Source organism: Galeopterus variegatus, unplaced genomic scaffold (genome assembly GCF_000696425.1).
Source record: "Galeopterus variegatus unplaced genomic scaffold, G_variegatus-3.0.2 Scaffold2854, whole genome shotgun sequence".
NCBI classification, from domain to species: domain Eukaryota; kingdom Metazoa; phylum Chordata; class Mammalia; order Dermoptera; family Cynocephalidae; genus Galeopterus; species Galeopterus variegatus.
In genome coordinates, this window is record NW_007728965.1 from 185,290 (window position 1) to 204,520 (window position 19,231).

General features: G+C 34.8%; 1 protein-coding gene across 1 annotated transcript in view; it reads right to left on the bottom strand.

Moving 5' to 3' along the window:
• The window catches only part of SPINK5 (serine peptidase inhibitor, Kazal type 5), a 76,640-nt gene extending 58,400 nt beyond the window's left edge, over window positions 1-18,240 (bottom strand). The window contains exons 1-4 of the mRNA XM_008583221.1: window positions 18,060-18,240; window positions 16,801-16,826; window positions 12,194-12,321; window positions 10,454-10,526 (exon numbers count right to left, since the gene is read on the bottom strand). Coding sequence (XP_008581443.1) covers window positions 10,454-10,526; window positions 12,194-12,321; window positions 16,801-16,826; window positions 18,060-18,114 — 282 coding nt within the window. The 5' untranslated portion in view covers window positions 18,115-18,240. The remainder of the gene's footprint in view (window positions 1-10,453; window positions 10,527-12,193; window positions 12,322-16,800; window positions 16,827-18,059) is intronic.
• Window positions 18,241-19,231: the final 991 nt, after the last annotated feature.

Consider the following 19,231-nt stretch of genomic DNA (forward strand, 5'->3'; position numbering starts at 1 on the left):
AATGAATCTGTGAACCAGAAGATCAGATTGAGGAACTCTCCTACAAGGCAATGAAAAAGAAAAAAGAACTTAAAATAGAAAAGAAAAGCTATAGAGCATATTCCACTATTTATGTTTGGGAAGAAGTTAAAAATAGAGTGAAACTAAGATATGTAATGTCCACATATGTTATTTCATTCACTCATCTGTTTATTTGTTCCACAAAATTCATTACATGTTTACTAGGCCTAGGCATTCTACTAGACAGTGAGACTTTCACAGCAAAAAACCCCACAAAAAAACAGAAAAGAGAAATGCATGTTTTAAGAGCTTACATTCTGATAGGAAGAGAAAGACAATATATACTACAATTTTAGATCATAGTAAGTACTATGAAAAATAAACTGAATAATATGATAGTGCCTAGAATGACAATGTTGGGGTCCAATTTTAAATATAGTAGCAAGAAAGGTCTTTCTGCAAAGGTGACATTTGAGGTGAGATAAGATCAATGAGGAGAAGCCAAACGTTAGAGATCTGAGGGAAGAACAATCTAGAAATAGCAAACTGCAATTGCAAAGTATTTGTGATGAGAACCGGTTGTCCTGTTTAAGGGGCAGAAAGAAGAAAAGTGTGGCTGTAGCATAAAGAAAAAGCAGGGCAGCTGCTGGTTTTCTCTCAAAAATTATTTCTGGAAAAACCATAGAAGCATGAGAAAATTATGTACCAAAGTAATTAACTTGGGATAATCACTGCTATCTCCCTTCCCCAGAAAATCAACAGCAACATACTGGGTCACAGGTGCAGGCAGTGGAATGAGAGGGCAGGTCAAGAGGCCATCTGGGAGGTGATGAGAACAGGTGCAAGGATTTATGACTTATCTCCTTCCCCTACAAACTCCAAGGGGTGAGGATCACCACCTACAGAAAACACCTCTACCTGTGTTGACAATTTCTGAGAGCCTACAGATGGATTCCTGACCTGGTGGAGTGGCAGCAAACTGCAGAGGCCAACAGTGGTTCCAGAACCTCCAGCTCTGGGCCTTAACCCTTTTCCTATTTCTACACTCCCCAGGAAGGGTACAGATCAAAGCTTGGCCTTGAACATTACCTAACTCACTTTAGCAGAAAAAAATAACTAAAGCCACTATGAAATCTTACAGTAAAAATATCTGTATATCTGAGAAATAAAACAACGAAAAAGAAATACAATATACTGAAAAACATGTATCAGCTGGAGCAGAATTGAGATGGGTAAAAAAAATAATTTACCAAAAGTTCAATTATGCTTTAGAGAGGTAAGAGAAGATAACTGGAAAATGAAAGAAGAAAAAAAGAAATTGTAAAGAAAGAACAAAAGGAAAGTTTTAGATATGGAAAATATTCAAATGGTGATAAATAAAACGATACAAAGAATAAAAATGGGACATGTACAAATAGGTAATGAATTTGTGAACTAGAAAATCAGATTGGAGAACTCTCCTAGAAGGCAATGAAAATGGAGAACTAATTTACAATAGAAAAGAAAAGCTAAAAGGCATAAAGAATAGAATTAAAATTTCCCCAAATGAGGGAAACAAATATAGGAAAAAATATCTAAAGAAATAGGAAATTTTTCTAGAATTAAGGAAAAAACAAAAGAACAAGAGAAAGAGAGAATTAGCCATAACAACTCAAAGTTAAAATCTAGTTAATAACGAAATTGTGGAGGTTTAGGGTGTTTTCAGAAAATGAACTGAGAAAAGGCTAACATACATTAGGGGAGAAGATAGAGATGTTAGCAATAGTAATAAATAATTAAAAGTATGTATATTTGGTTAAAAGTAGTCATAACAAAAATAGGCATGTTATATTTATATCAGCATCAAAGAAAAGCTGGAAAAAAGAAACTACTTTAAAAATAACTTAAAAAATGTGTGGTAACTAAACATATAAAATATTGGGAGAACCAAGTAAACCCACAAATTAAAACACAATTAGTGATTGGATTTTAAAAAGTAGGATCAAACTATGTATTGATCACAAGACAAAAAATTAAAATTAAAAGGTGCATAAGTATTAGAATAATAAGATAAGAAAATATACACAAGTGGGTGTGTAGTGGTACCTTATTGTGGCTTTAATTTAGATTTCCCTAATAATGACGATGTTGAGCATCTTGCTATGTACTCCTTGGCATTTATGTATCTTTGATGTAGTATCTATTTTTAAGTGAGTTGTTTGTCTTATGAGAGGGAACTTCAGAAAGTTTGTGGAAAAATAGAATCAAAATAATATGAACCTTTCCATGAACTTTTCAAGTACCCTTGTAATTGAGTTGTAAGAGGTCCTTACACAGTGTGGATGTAAGTCCTTTAGATGCCATATGATTTGTGAATATTTTTTATTTTTCTATTTGTTTTCAATATGCTCTCGTCCTTTTTGCTACTCTATTCTTCTACTACTGCCTTATTTTGAGTTAGATATTTCTAGTGTGCCTTTTTAATTCTTTTGTTAATTTTATGTATCTATTATACATAGTCATACCTTGCAGGTATTGATTCCATTCCAGACCACCACAATAAAGTTAATATCACAAGAAAGCAAGTCACAAAAACCTTTTCATTTCCCAGTGCATATAAAAGTTATTTTTACACTATACTGTAACCTATTAAGTGTGCAATAGTATTATGTCTAAAGAAATGTACACACCTTAATGAAAAAACACTTTAGTGCTACAAGAGGTAACAATCATCTGAGCCTTCAGCAAGTAGTAATCTTTTTTCTGGTAAAGGGTCTTGCCTCAATGTTCATGGCTGCTAACTGATTAGGGTGGTGGATGCTGAAGGCTGGGATAGCTGTGGCAATTTCTTAAAATAAGGCAATGATAAAGTTTGCTGCTTCAATTGACTATTCCTTTCACAAAATATTTCTCTGGAGCATGCAATGCTGATCGACAGCATTGTACTCATAGTAGAGTTTCTCTCAAAATTGGACTCAGTCCTCCCAAACCCTGCGTTTGCTGCTTCAATTGACTATTCCTTTCACAAAATATTTCTCTGGAGCATGCAATGCTGATTGACAGCATTGTACTCATAGTAGAGTTTCTCTCAAAATTGGACTCAGTCCTCCCAAACCCTGCCACTGCTTCATCAACTAAGTTTATGAAATATTCTAAATTCTTTGTTATAATTTCAACAGTGTTTACAGTTTCTTCACCAGGAATAAATTTCATATGAAGAAACCACTTTCTTTGCTTATCTATAAAAAGCAATTTCTCATCCCTTCAAGTTTTATCATGAGATTGTAGCAATTCAGTCATCTTCAGGCTTTACTTCTAATTCTAGTCCTTTTGCTGTTTCTACTACATCTGCAATTACTTCATCCACTGAAGTCTTGGACCTCTGAAAGTCATTTATGAGAATCAGAATCAACTTCTTCCACACTCGTGGTAATGTTGATATTTTAACTTCCTCCCATGAATCACATTAAATGCTCTTAATGGCATCTAGAATGGTGAATCCTTTCCACAATGTTTTCAATTTACTTTGTCAAGATCAATCAGAGGAATCACTATCTATGGCAGCTATAGCCTTTTACATAATAAGACTTGAAAGTCAAAATGGTTCAATCCATGAGCTGCAGAATGGATGTGGTTTTAGCAGGCACAAAAACATTAATTTCTTTGTACATCTCCATCAGAGCTCTTTGATGACTCGGTACGTTGTCAATGACCAGTAATATTTTGAAAGAAATTTTTTTCTGAGTGCTAGGTCTCAGCAGTGTGTTTAAAATATTCAGCAAATTGTGCTGCAAACAAATTTGCTGTCATCCAGGCTTTGTTCTTCCATTTACAGAACACAAGCAGAGTAGATTTAGCATGATTATTAAGTGCCTAGGATTTTCAGAATGGTAAATGAGCATTGGCTTCAACTTAAAGTCATATGCTGCAGTTGCCACTAACAACATATTCAGCCTGTGCTTTGAAGCTTTGAAGCCAGGTATTGACTCCTCGCTAGCTGTCAAATTCCTAGATGGCATCTTCTTTCAATAGAAGGCTGCTTCAAGGGCTACACTGAAAATCTGCTGTTTAGTGTAGTCACCTTTTTCAATGTTCTCAGCTAGATTTTCTGGATGACTTTCTGCAACTTCTACATTAGCACTTGATACTTCACCTTGCACTTTGGTGTTATGGAGATGGCTTCTTTTCTTAAACCTCATGAACCAACCTCAGTTAGCAACAAACTTTTCATCAGAAGCTTCCTCACTTCTTTCGGACTACACAAAATTGAAGAAAGTTAGAACCTTGCTCTGGATTAGGCTTCAGCATAAGGAAATATTGTGGCTGGTTTGATCTTCTATCCAGAACACTAATACTTTTTTCATATAAGCAATAGGCGTGTTTCATTTTCTTATTTGCACTTCTAATTTTCTTCAGGAACTTTTCCTTTGTATTCACAAGTTGACTTGTTTGGCTCAAGAGCCCTATCTTTCAGCCTTTCCAGGCTTTCAACATGCCTTCCTCACTAAGCTCAATCATTTATAGATTCTCATCTGAAGTGAGAGATGTTTGACTCTTCATTTCACTTGTACACTTAGAGACCATTGCAGGGTTATGAACTGTCCTAATTTCAATATTACTGTGTCTTAGGGACTAGGAAGGCCTGGAGAGAGGAAGAGAGATTGGTGATAGGCTGCTTAGTGGAGCAAAAAGAACACACACATTTATTAATTAAGTTTACCATCTTATATAGGTATGGTTCATGGTGTCCCAAAACAAGAACAACAGTAACATCAAAGGTCACTGATCACAGATCACTGTAACAGATATAATAATAATGAAAACATTTGAAATATTGAAAGATTTACCAAAATGTGACACAGAGACACAAAATGAGCACAAGCTGTTGAAAAATGGTGCTGACAGACTTGCTCAACACAGGGTTGCCACAAGCCTTCGATTTACAAAAAGCACATCATCTGCAAAGCACAATAAAGCAGAGCACAATAAAACGAGGTATGCCTGAACATTATTTTCTTGGTGGTTACTTTAGTAATAAAAAAAAAAAAAAAGAAGAAGAACTTAGGAAAAACTAAGAAAATATATTTATAGAGCACTTCATATTAATCTGTATTTTCACCATTTCTGCTGCTTTCCATTTTTCTCTGTAGGTTCAAGCTACCATCAGGTAGTCATTTCCATTCAGCTAAAGGACTTTCTTTACTATTACTTGTAAAGCAGTTCTGTTAGCATCAAAGTCTCTCAGATTTCATTGATGTGGGAATATCTTTATTTTGCCTTAATTTTTGTACGATAGTTTTGGAGGATATAGAATCTTGGTTAACCTTCTTTCCTTCACCATTTTGATCATGTCATTTCATTGCCTTCTGACATTTATTATTTTAGACAAGAAGCCTGACTTTAATTGTAATCTGTATATAGAATGTGTCATTTTTTTCTTGCCACTTCCAAAATTATTTTGTCTTCTGACAAAGTGTAGATCTCTTTGTATTTATTTCATTTGGGACTTGTTGAGATTCTTTAATGTTAAGATTACTTTTTTCATCAAATTTGGGACATTTTAGGCCATTGTACAAATAATTGTTCTATTTTTGTTTCTCTCTCCTCTATTTCTGGAATTTCCATTACACATCTGTTGTCTTGTTTGCTGTTATCCCAAGGATTCTGTAACTGTTGATTTTTCTTTAATATTTTTTTCTTGCTGTACTTCCATTGTTAGCCTTTGTTTATCTTTTTTTTGTAGTTTGCTAATTCTTTTTTATGCAATCACAAATCTGCTTTGAGCCTCTCTGTTGATTTTATTTCTGTTATTGTGCTCTTCAACTCCAGATTTACATTTGGTTCTTTTTTTTATAACTTTTATTTCTTCATTTAAAGTCTCTATTTGTTTATTTATTGTTATTATACTTTCTTTTAATTCTCTAAACATGATTTATTTATTTTAGTATTTTGAGCATATTTTTAATAGCCATGTCAAGTCTTTGCCTGACAAATCTAATATCTATAGACACTCAAATACAGCTTGCATTTACTTTTTTTTTCTGTGTGTGGGCCATATATTCCTGTTACTTTGCATAGTTCATAATTTTTGTTGAAAATTGGACATATTAGATAATATATTATAGGTACTCGAGATTATGATTTTTCCCCTAAAAATTATTTTTGCTTCATTTTTGTCTCTTTGATTCTTTGGCTAGCCTAAATATTTGAAATCTTGTTCTCCCATAATTTTCAGCTACTGTTGTATCTCCTAAGAAAATATTTATAGTTTTAATTTTTTAAGCCTGTATTCTTACGTTTTCCCTCCTATGTCTTTGTAGCTTGGTGATCAGCCAATGACACATAGTTTGTGTTCTAATATCTCAAACTAGTAAGTCTTCCATATGGACCTTTGTACATAAGAGAGGGCATGCAAAGTTCAGGCTATTTTTACATCTACCTCAGCATTTGCCTTCCACTGAGACATTTTGTGTCCTCTAAATGCATGTGAACAGCCTTACAGTCACCGAAGTTTGTGAATTGCTTGGGTCCTCTTTGGTGTCTTCTGCCCACTTGCAAAGACTTGGCCAGAAATATGTTTGTCTTAACCATGACTACAATCTCTGATTATCTTTTTCACTCTTGGTGGAGATCGTCACTTCCACCAAAAACACTTCTGAGTGTGGTTGTTGCCCTTTACTCCAAATTAGGTAAACCCTTTCAACAGTGGCAGTGTAGTTGCTGATGCTCACAGTCTGAAGTTCATAGAACCTCCATAACAACCTAGCCAGGGATTGAGATGGGAGTATTCCTAAACAAGAACATTCATGGACTCCCTTTTTTCTTATCTCGAGTTCAGCAGTTTTTCTGGCTTAAATGCATTCCAAATTGGCATAGACTGCTGACGAATTTTCAGAGTGCTAAAATAGTTATTTAGGTCAATTTTGTCTAGCTTCATAATTGCTTTTTGGGGAGAGGATTTGCTGACCTCCTTCTTCAGTCACAGCCAGAAGCTCCACCCCTCAAGGCAATTTTATTTAGATTCCCAAATCATATAAGAAAAATTTAAAAGAAAAGAGTATAACTTCACTTTACTTATAAACATAATTTTAAATTTCTAAAAAAAGTCATTATCCAAATCAAACAGTGTATTAAAAATATATTATGATCAGGAATGATTTACTCTAAGAAAATAATAGTTGAACATTAAGACACTTATCCAGAAATGTAGTATATTAATAAATTAAAAGAGAAAAATCAGATTATTTCAACAGCTTCAGAGAAGGCACTTGAAAATGATTCAACAGACTGGGAATAGAAGAACCTTCCAAAACTTGATAAAGTTTACAGGAAAAAACAACAACAACCACCCCATGGTAAACATTATACTTAATGGAAAAACTTTAGATGTATTCCCTTTAATATGGGGAGAGAGAGGGCAGTTTGATGTTCATTATCATCATTACTATTTAACTATTGAACTCTAGATCCTTGGCAATTATTCAAGGAAAGAAAGAAATATGAAGGAGTGCTAAGATTAAAAGGGAAATTATAAAACTCTTATTAAATGCAAATGATGTGATCAACTACAAAGGAAAAAACCAGTAGAATCAACAAGCTACCAGAGTTAACAGAAGATATCATAAAGTTGTCTGATATAAGACCAACCTGCAGCAATTAATAGAAATACCACAAAAACAAAATACCATTAAACTAGCAATAAAATTATAAATTTTCTAGGTATTAACGAAAATTATAAAATATCTTCAGAGAATATTTTTTATTTTTATTTATTTATTTATTTATTTGTAACCGGTAAGGGGATCGTAACCCTTGGCTTGGTGTCGCCTGCACCGCGCTCAGCCAGTGAGCGCACCGGCCATCCCTATATAGGATCCAAACCCGTGGCGGGAGCACCGCTGCGCTCCCAACGCCACACTCTCCTGAGTGACCCACGGGGTCGGCCCAAGTACATAGAAGTTTTGTAAAATAATGATAAGCTATTCTATGCTTTTGAGTTGGGCAAGTTAATACTCATACTATAAAAAAGTCAATTTTACCCAATTAATTTACAAATTATTTGTTTCTCTGAACACATTGGGCTTCCATATTCAAACTCAGTAAATTTCTTATTTTCAATATATATATGGAAACTATACAAGGGTACTTCAAAAAATGCATGGAAAAATTGGGAACTCAAAACCACACACATACATACATATGAACTTAATGTCCTATAAAGCTGGCAATCTAAATCATGAGAAACATTGAATGAATTAATTCATCAATTAAAAAGCAAAAGCCTCCACATGGACCAAAGACATTAGAGATCAGAAATTATGAATGACTGGACTGGGGTCATAGAGATGAAAATGATAAAAAGAGTCAAATTTAGGATATACTTTGGAGGCAGTATCAACAAGACCTGATAATGGAATGAATAATAGAGTTGGGAGGTGAAAGGATGACATGCTGACAAAGAAATTGATGATGAAAGAGAGGGAGGATGTCTGTAGGAGGAAAATTCTTGGGTAGATTGAGCATCTCATTCTCAGAGTGAGTAGTGGAGTTGGTTTTGATGGGAGGAATCTAAGCAGAGAAAGTAAGAAGATTATTCTTTTACAGTGGGAAGGAAAACAACAACAAATATAGTGTAATGGCATGAATTCACTCAAAAACAGACAAGTAAAAACCTAGACAGAAATTATTTGAAAGGCACACAGCCAAATATTAACTGCCCTAATTTATACCTAGTTTCCTAAGTAGCAAACCATATATCCATAAGAATTTTATCTAGAGGCAAAAATATAATTCAGTCATAAATCATTACCAAAGAGGTATGATGTCTTAAAGTTCTTTAATTTTATTTCGTAATACTCCTATTTGATTAAAATTCAATAAAGTTGTTTCTACATGTGGAAATATCTGACTAGTAATATTTTTTAAATAGCAGGTTTGTCAAGATTGATGTGTGTGTGTGTATGTGTGAGTGTGCATTTTGTTTGTCATTTGCTTGTATTTTACCTTTGTAATCACCATTGATGTATACGGAAATATCTGACTAGTAATATTTTTTAAATAGCAGGTTTGTCAAGATTGATGTGTGTGTGTATGTGTGAGTGTGCATTTTGTTTGTTTGTCATTTGCTTGTATTTTACCTTTGTAATCACCATTGATGTATACTTTTTTTTTTTATAAAGGAGACAGTGGAGAATAGATCTTATAGAATGAGCCTGTCTCTGAATGTGACAAATAAAGGCAGATTTAAAAGTTGCCACTAAACATTTCTGGCTCCCACAGATTTTGTAGGGTATGGAAGTGAATTCACTTTGCTACAGATAAAGGATTTGCAATTATTGATTGATTGAGTGATGACTGTGTTATTGTGTTAAAAGTGAGACTGGTTGAGCCCAAGCAAAGAATTTAGTCAACTATGTTTACTGTGGAGGATGAGGTTCTCAGACATTCCTAAGTGACACTCCCAAGGAAGATGGCAGCTTGGCTAGACAAGGATGTTATAAGTAATTAGGGTGTGCCTACCCTGAGTGATCATTTTAATTATGTGTTGGGGCCAGAAGAGGAGGAAGAGAAAGAAGAACTTAGAGAAGAAGCTACGTAGAAGACCTGGAGTGATGTGAGTAGTTGCCAGAATAGCTGATCACAGCCCCAGCTTTGTCAGGCCAGAAATTTCCAGCAATATGGGCATAGAATTTTTATTTTTTAATTTCATTTTTATATTTTTGTATAAATCAAAAATTTGTACGAATAAAAAAATATTTATAAAGTGAGATGGTTGTGAAGTGGGCTAAATCTGTGTGGTTTCTTTCTTCCCCTTTATTTTACTTTTTAATGTTTTATTATTTTACTGCAGAACACTTTTCTCAAACAAAATATTAGCCTGAGTTCCAGTCTGCAAAATATATATAATACAAGAAGAACCCTCTATGTATTAGAAAAGATATGCAGTAAGGAGCAAAAGAGGAAAAGAGAGAGGAAATGGAATGGATCAAATACCCACTAACACATATTAAACACTGTGGCTGGTTTTTTGAACTTAGTTTCCCATTTGGTCCACAACCCCTTTCACAGATGAAGAAAATGAGACCCAGAGATACATAAGTTTCCCAAGTTACATAGACAATAAATAAGAATTCTGAGATTTGAACTTAGTTCTACAGTCTCAGGAAGGCTCTTATTAGAGCTAAGAAAGGACAGGAGAAATGAGAAATGGCCATGGAAGGCAGACATCAGACTGGCTTACTCCACCTCATAGTGTCTGTGCCCAAAATGTTTCCAGAGAGTTGGGTCATGGGTTGGGCTGTGAACATGATGTACCAGATATTTAGCCTACCCCTGGACTAAGCCATGTTTTCTCCCTTCTAAGTAGTTGGCTTCACAACAGGTATGACCCAGTAATTAGGAAATAGATAGCTCTAAATAGAGTCAAACATCATCTCGAAAGCAGACATGACAGGTTGGCCCCAGACAGTCTTACCTTTGCTGGGGCAGTGTCCTTGATGGCTCTTGATAAATGCCTGGCCCTTTCCTGGGATTTTGCTTCTTTTTCCCTGAAAGAGAATGAGAAATAATATAACTTAGACAATGCTTGCCCAACTTTGAGAAATAACAGCTTAGATGGTAAACTTAATTTTGACTGGCCAAAGTAAACATATGTTCAGAAATGGGCACAGTACCACATATCCCCAATGCTGAAAAATTCTCAAACATGGTATTGTTATAGGTAAAATCTTCTGCCTATAACTGTAGAACAGACTACTTCCCTTGGATACTTCTAGTAGCTTGGTATTCACCAACTGTAAAAGCCATCTGTGCCATTGTGTGAATACAATCTTTGAAAGACCGTATTTACACTGAACCAAAATCTGCCTGCCTGTATTGGTCCTGATTTCAATCTCTCAGTACCCACAGAGCAAATCAATATCCTCTTCCACAAGGCAGTCCTTCAGCAATTTGAAGAAAGCTTTCAGGCCTTGCAGTCTCCTTCTTCCCAGGTTAAGAAACCAGGTTTATTACAACATAATTTATATAGGTAATAAAAATAATAATTCAATGACTGACTCTAAAATGATAATCTGTCTTGCAAGTCTTAAGGCGTTTTACTTTTATTTGAATTTATTTTTCAGTAAATTTATTATGTTCATAAATCTGCTCTTCTATTAAAACATCCTACATAAAAATAAGGAAACTTTATAGTAAATAATATATCTGCTGGTTTACATTGAAATTTCAAGAGAATAAGAAAGGATTATTCAACCTGCCCTGGGCCTTCCCCTACCCTGAATCTTGCCCTGCCTTCTTTCGTCTTTTCACGGTCTGTTCACTAGAAGCAGCACATACTTGCACTTCTTCATCCCTATATTATTGAATATGTCAAATTAAATCCCCTGACACATACCAACCTGTCATTTAAAAAGCCAATTATAGCATAATTATCTTAAATGGGTAAGCTTAGTATTGGCTTGGTACCAGTGTTGAAGTTTTGATGGTGGTCAGAAATTGAGGATGACCTCCTGTTCAAAAACAAATTAGGACATTCTGGTTTGAGGATTTACAATTGATAACTCAAGACTTTTTCTACCTTTGGGATGTTTTTGGAGAGAAGGAAACAAAGGTAAGAAGCAACAGATGGATGTTGATAAACTTCCAGAATACTAATTCTTTCTGAGCTGCAGTGAGATGGAAGCTATAATCTACTCTTTATCTATTTCTTCCTAACATAATCCCGGATGTCTGAAGACACTGGCAGCTCACAGAATTAGGGTATATCCTATTCAAATCTTCTGCTGGTTGGTTGCCACAAGGAGAGTCTAGCAACATTCTCAAGGGGATCTTCTCAGGCCCTAGGCTACAACAGAATTAGGTCTTAACAGGTTCAAGGAATCTGACTTTCTTTCTTAAAATCCTTTTTCCCCAGTGTCAGGAAGCTCAACATGGAACTACATCGTCAAAAGACTACAGAGTGCTACATGAGGTATTAACACCGGGCCCTCTGGAATGCTTTTAAAATTCCATTTGCACTATTATTAAAAGCCTTCCACATGGGTGGCAATTATCCAACTTTATCTGATGGAAGTTGTCAGAGTGATCTGCTAAGCACTTTTATTTAACCATTCAGGTTTAGAAAAATACATTGAAAAAAAGAAAAAGAATACATTTACTAGTTCAGAGAATAGCTGGTAACTCAAACACTTGAAAGAAAAGGACCTTTACTTACAATATTATTTTGCAAGTGGCACATTTGTTGATGAGCATTATTCCATTAGGGTTTTGAAAAAGTTCCATATCTTGGGGACAGAACAGTTTTCCATTTTTCATCAATGGCCGAAATCCACTGCATGCTTTCTGAAGAAAAGAAGAAAAAAAAAAGTGATGTTTAGTGAAACTTCATCAAAAAAGGCCTTACTCCTAGGAAGAACTTTCTTGTGCAGTACTATTTAATGGCCACTATCCCCCTTGTACAGAAGCCATTCACTCAGTTGATACAAACAGCACAAACAAAAATAATGTCTCCAGCTTTTCTGTTGGAGCCTGCAAATTCACCTCATAAGCGTTCATCTGAAACAGTTAGTGAAATAGAAAGAATAAGGGACTGGAGTCATAAGATCTGAGCTTATATTTTAGGGTTCCTATTTATGGCCCCAATATCTTTAGCAAATGAACTTCCCAAAGGCTCTGTTAAGCTACCTAAAATTGAGGGTATAAATATATACATTTCATAGGTTTTGTGAAGATTAAATATTATAAGTATATAAAGCCCTCAAAGAGTGTCTGATACATAGTAGTTTTTCAATAAGTAGATTCTCCGCCTAAAATTGAGGGTATAAATATATACATTTCATAGGTTTTGTGAAGATTAAATATTATAAGCATATAAAGCCCTCAAAGAGTGTCTGATACATAGTAGTTTTTCAATAAGTAGATTCTCCATCTTTCCTCTTTCTCCTCCTTTATTATTATTATTACTATTGTCATGATGGTGGTGGTTTTCATTATTATTATTGTAAAATGCTAAGATTTCACATATAAAATACATAGTCGGCCAATAGCAATTGCCTGGAAAGGAATATGGAAAGGTTGCTGAAGGACTGGGACAAAGTGTGTGAGCATTGAAAACTGTAAGTGTCTCTGCCCACATTTCCTGAAGGGTGTTCTGCAAGTGCCAGCTCCTAGAAATTCTAGCAGTTGTTAAGTAAAGAAAAGGATTTCTTGGTCATTACATTTGGAAACAAATTTCTAGACTAATTCTTTTCCTGAAAAAACTCTCAGATCCTTTGATATACTATTTGCCTTATCTTAAAGCTAATAAAGCTTAAGATTCAGGGCTCTTCACAATCACATCTCCCTTCCAAGGTCCTGGGAAAGGCTCAGCCATTTTGTACTTTTAAACATGTGCTCTTTTTTTAAAAAGCACCCTCACTCCCACCTCACCGTCACCACCAATGCCACCAACACAATCACTACCATCAGAATCAAACCTCATGAGTCTATGTTCTCAAAACTTGCATCAGTCTCTCTTGTTTTTATTCTTTGTGTGTGCATGACACATTCTCTGGAACTACTATTTTACTGTTCTGTGCAGCATTTTTGAGGACATGCTGTGCTATAGTTGGTCTAGGCTTTCTTTTTCCAAACACCAATATCCGCACTGTACCAAGTTTAGGGAGGTGAGTGGAAACCATTTTAAATAATATAATTGGTGGAGGGAAGGATAGTGAAATGATCTTTAAAGGAGAGGGTTCATTCTTTTCATTTAGTTATTAAATGTATTTTATCTAAAGCCTGCAACATGTCATTAACTCTTTTCTAGAAGTTTAAAATCAGTGGTGCACTTATTTAAATGTTATAGTTCCTATTAATTTAGAAAATTCACTAGGCCTCTAGATCAAGCCTTTTGAATCTAAGTTTTTTGTTTGATAGTTTTGTTTAAATTTTACACACACACAAAAAAAGCCTGCTTCCAATGCTCGTACTCATAGGTAAATGAATAAGTAGAACTTTTGTTCCAACTCTGACAAACACATCTCTTCTAGAGGACTTATTACACAATTCTATTTAGATTCTGACATCTTTTTAATAATCATTTGATCAGTCAACAATCACTTTTTATGAGATTACTATATTTTGTTAGGAGCCACAGATATAGCAGTAAATAAGACAGAAATATCCTTGCCTGAATAGTGCTTAGAGTCTAAAGATATACCTAATCTAGCCTCTTAAACATGGTAGGTAGTTGGTAGCACCTGCAGAATGGTTAATGGTGTAGAAGAATCACTAAATAATATCAGAGACCAGCCCTGGGAAATTTTTCTAAAGATGACCTGCTAAAATATCTCTAAGATTATCATCACCACCCAGTGATCTTGTTGGAGTAACATAGTAATTTCTGGCAACAGATTAACAACTGGGCATCTTGAGATCTGTGTCTAGTTCGATTCTTTAGTATCTTATGCCAACTTTGAAAGTCATTGCTTAGTTTTCTGGATATAACTGATTCTATAGAACTCTAAAAACCCTATAATAGAATCAGAGAAGAGCCTGGTGTCTTTGCAATAGAAATACATCTCTTATGAGGTAGGTCACAGAGAAAGTATACATAACAGAATCTCATGATAATACTGGAATGAAGCTCTAAATAATTCTGAATGGTTCATAGTAAAAGATAGCATCAATCAGGATCATTTGTATTGGACTTCTCTGATGTCATAACTACATGACAGCTTAATTCCTAGAAAGACCCGCTTTCCACTTTTTACAAATGGGCATCAGACGCCCAGAGAGTAGGTTGAGAAACCTGCTCACAGATGTTAATTCATTAAGGTGGGAGTCAGTGCTATTTTTCTGAGTTATGAAATTATCCAATATACTCTCTTTGGAAAGAGAAAAAGACCATAACAGTTGAAAGCAACCATGTAAGTTTTTCTTTAGGGAAAATGGAACATCCTTCCAATTACCATAATACAGAGGATTGAAACACAAGATGTAGAACCAAAAGTCATCCTGAGGTGGGGAGATGACATTTCAGCAACTGCTTACTTTCAGTATAACTTCCAGCTTTTCCACGCTGTTCTGGCTCATGTTATAGCATTCAACATGATTTTATGGTGCTAGAAAGAACCCAAGCTGAACTTGGGAAAATAATAATAATTCCAGCACTGTCAGAAATACTAAAGCTGTAGTTTTCCTTTCTGACACACTATCCAAAGACTATAATTAGAAAGATTCCCAGAGAAATAATTACTTCTTTGTGTTCTTCTTTGCCTTTTAGACCAATATAGAAGGTGTCTAAACCTATGTTTTTAAAACATTTTCTAGTGAAATAGAGTATAATGGTATAAAAAAATATCAGTGCAAACTTGCAAAATACCTACTAGAAATCACCACTCATTATCATGGACTCTGGAAAAGAAAATGATGGCTTCCTGCACAGTGAGATTTATACAATGTCCTTCTTTTTCCAGTGACAAAAGTCCAAGTGAACATGCTTTTGGATTCCCAAAAATTCAGCCTTTTTTCTTTCTCTACCATGCTTTCTGAACCTCTCCTTAATCAGCAAAACTTAGGTGAAATAATAGAGACTATGATGAAATTTTCTAGAACATTCCTGTAAGAAGTTCTTTTCAAAAAAATTGTTGCAATAAAAAACAGCAAGAGAATATTTTAACAGGGTTTTAAGTGTTTCAGTGCAGAGAACAGTCATTTCACTTTTTAATTCTTAAAATATTCATGGCCTTTGAGAGACAGCAAATTTTGCTACATATTTAGAAAAACACTTAGTGTTTTAAGTGCTGAATTAATAGCATGCATAGTAGTGTGTGTGTAAATATATCGAATGTGTGTTTGTGCCTGCGTGTGAATGAATAATTGGCCCTTTTAACTTGTCTGTCAAATAGATGAAAACATTTAACTTCTGTAGAAAATATTTTTTATTTTTCAAAGGAAAGACTTTAAAGAGTTGGTAAAGCACCTCGTGCATCAGGTCCTCTCCCAGCACAGGTGTTTCTGCCTGGTCTGCTGTAAATTGCAAATACCTTCACAGTTCACTCCCTCGTGGCCTTCAGATCCTTGTTCTATTACTATCACTGTAGGGAGAATTTCCCAGACTATCCCAATGAGAACAGATACTACCTCCGTTCTCAGGAATTTCTACCCTGCTTTATTTTTCTGCTAGGACTAACTGTTATTTAATGCAATATATTTTACTAATTTCCTTATTAATTTGTCTGTTTTCTTCCACTAAAATGTAAGTTTTAGAAGGGCAGGGTTTTTATCTATTTTATGTACTTTAGAATATCCCCAACATCTCAAACAGGGTCTGGTGCATAATTGATGCTCAATAAATATTTATTGAATGAAATCTATATGCTGACTATATACAAGACACGGACACTCCCGCTTTTGCATAATGGTTACCAGAAAACTTATTTTAGCTTCCTATATGGTGTAACATGGCTTGTTTAACTGTTAAACAGAGTGATAGTAGTTCACTGGTTGATGTATTTCTTGTCTGTTTATGGAATTTTAAAGCACTTCTCTAGCATGGTAAATTGCCTTTTGCAGATATTCATCATCATTAACACATTGTGTGTGTGTGTGTGTGTGTGTGTGTGTGTGTGTGACACAGAGAGAGAGAGAGAGACAGACAGAGAGAGAGAGTGTCATGGCTTGCTTCATAAAGACCTGTTTCTGTGTTTTTAACAAAAGCTATCAGTACCTATCAGTATAATAATATGTCTGTATTATTAACATCAAGGTGTTGGCCACAAACCATTTTTCTTTAGGAATCTTGGAATGAATTCAATGAACAGAAAAAGCAGGACTAACCTGATCTTCTTCCTCACTGGCAGCATCTAGGACGAAAATGCAGAAACCAAATTTAAGGGAATGAAAATATTTAATAAATAAACAGTTCACTAAATGCAGTGTCTTGATTGCTTTAATAACAATAAATTGTAAAACCACAAGTTGTTTTCAAACACATTAAGATTTACCATGGCAAATAAAGTGTGGGTACTGCACCGCCAGTCAGAATATATACTCACAAATGTTCAATCACTCAGAAAAATCCAACTACTTTGGAAAATAGCTCTCATGTGCTATGTGAACTCCTCAAAATATCTAACTTCCAAGAGGTCCATTCAGTGTAAAGGATGGCAGGTTCCATTTTAAAATTATAACATAACATACATATAAAATAAAATATACCAATTATAATTTAAAAGTATAATGTAGCATGAAGTTTATATCATATACACACACAAACTTCAATTTTCTGAATTCTGGCAACTCTGCCTCCTTATAAAAGATACAAAAATTAGAGATCTGGCAAAAATTAAGATTAGTTAAAATCACAGACTGTTATGCTGTCTCATTAACAAACTCTTTTGTACCTATACATTTATTTTAGGAAAGTGGGCAGCATTTGTGTATAATGATCTTACTGACTTGCATCTCTGAGGTTCTCTTTCTAAACATGTCAGTGCTTCACAGCAAAATAAGTCTAGACAATTCATGTTCTCTTCAAAATCAAATAGCAAATGCTACCTTCTAACTTCCACAGAAGTCCCTCATTCTTTAGGAGAAATACCTTCAGTACATTCAGGATTTGAAAACACAAAAATAAAATAAGCTAGAAGGCACTATTGCTTTGAAAAAAGAACAGATGATTGAATTTGGTCTTTTATAATTTTATTTATACATATAGTATTTAAATACATATATTACATGTACACTTTTAAATGTCTATTGTATATACATATACATACATATTCAGTATGAATTGGTATGCTTAGTGAGGGGAAGATGAAGATGAATCTATTAGTTTTTCAGAACTAATATAGAATTAATGAAAGGATTTTTCTTGGGTAAAAATTTAGATTATCTGAAATTACTTGCCATTTCTAAAGATAACAACATAGGTATTAAGCCACATATATAAATCTTCAAAATTCTGTGTCTGGCAAGGTATTTCAGGATTGTGCATACATACATAAATATTTTTTTTTGGCAGGGTAGGGGGGAGTTCCCTCTCCAGGACTTTCACATGTGTAACAAGAGGCTTAAATTACATGTAAATTGCTCACCTTGTATGAAGCAAAGAGCCAGGGTCAGAAGCACTGGCACTGTGGCTGTCTTCATGTTGCAGATGATGTAAGTTGGTTACAAATCTGCTCCGTGCATTGCTCAGCTGGTGCTCTAAGACTGAACTTGTGGAGATGCAGCTTACTTTTATGTATACTGGCAAGTACCGGTGACACCCTCGTAAAACCAGTTGTTCAAGGCTGTGCTAGACTTACTATACCACGTCAATTTAGCTTCCATCCTTTAGGATCCTGTCAAGGTGGACAATTTGAAGAGATAATGTCTATTTCTAAAGTAGCAATGTGTTTTTATAATACTTTCCCCAGAAGACAATAGATTGAGTCCGAGGACCCTACTCAAACTTTAATACTCCATAATCCTATATAAGAACTGAATTCCTCAGCAACACCAGACATACTACCTCATAGACAGACATGTTTCTAACTGAACTCCTTACCTAAGTGGGAGGGGAGGGGAAAAGAAGACAGATTGGTTGTTCTACCAGTCAGGTAAAGATGTAGATTTCCACACCTGGAGAAAGCTGCCTATAGTGAGAGAAACTGGGGTTCCTGGTTCCTTCATAGATATTATGAAGTGTCTGAATTCAGTGTCACAGACTCATATATGCATTGAGTTAAATGACCCAAAGAAATAACCTAACAAAACTATAACACTGAATACATGAGGAAACAGAAACTCAGAGAAGGAGAAAAGACTTTCCCCAGCAGTTCAGATGGAAGAGGCAAAACTGGCACTCGCCAGCAGACCGCAAGTTCAGCATTCTTCCCATTCCACACACTGCTTCCCCCTCATGCAATAGTAAAGGCTGGAGCTTTCTGAAAACAAAGCTTGTATACAACTACTTAAAACAATGCTCAATCTGAAGGGTATTTCATATCCTAAAGTCCAATCTTATATTCTAACCAATCATCATAACATAATCATAAATATTAGAGATTCAAGGTTTAACTTTTCATGACCCATCACTATCACATTACTGTCTGAAAAATTTGGCTCAATCATTAAATCGTAAATACATTCCTATATTGCCCCATTATTTAGTCTCCCAAAAAGGAAAGATGAAATAAACTATTAAAAATCATAAATATATAAACGTAACATTTTTCTTAAAAAAGTTTCTTTCATCCTACAAGTAATACCTTTATTCTACCAG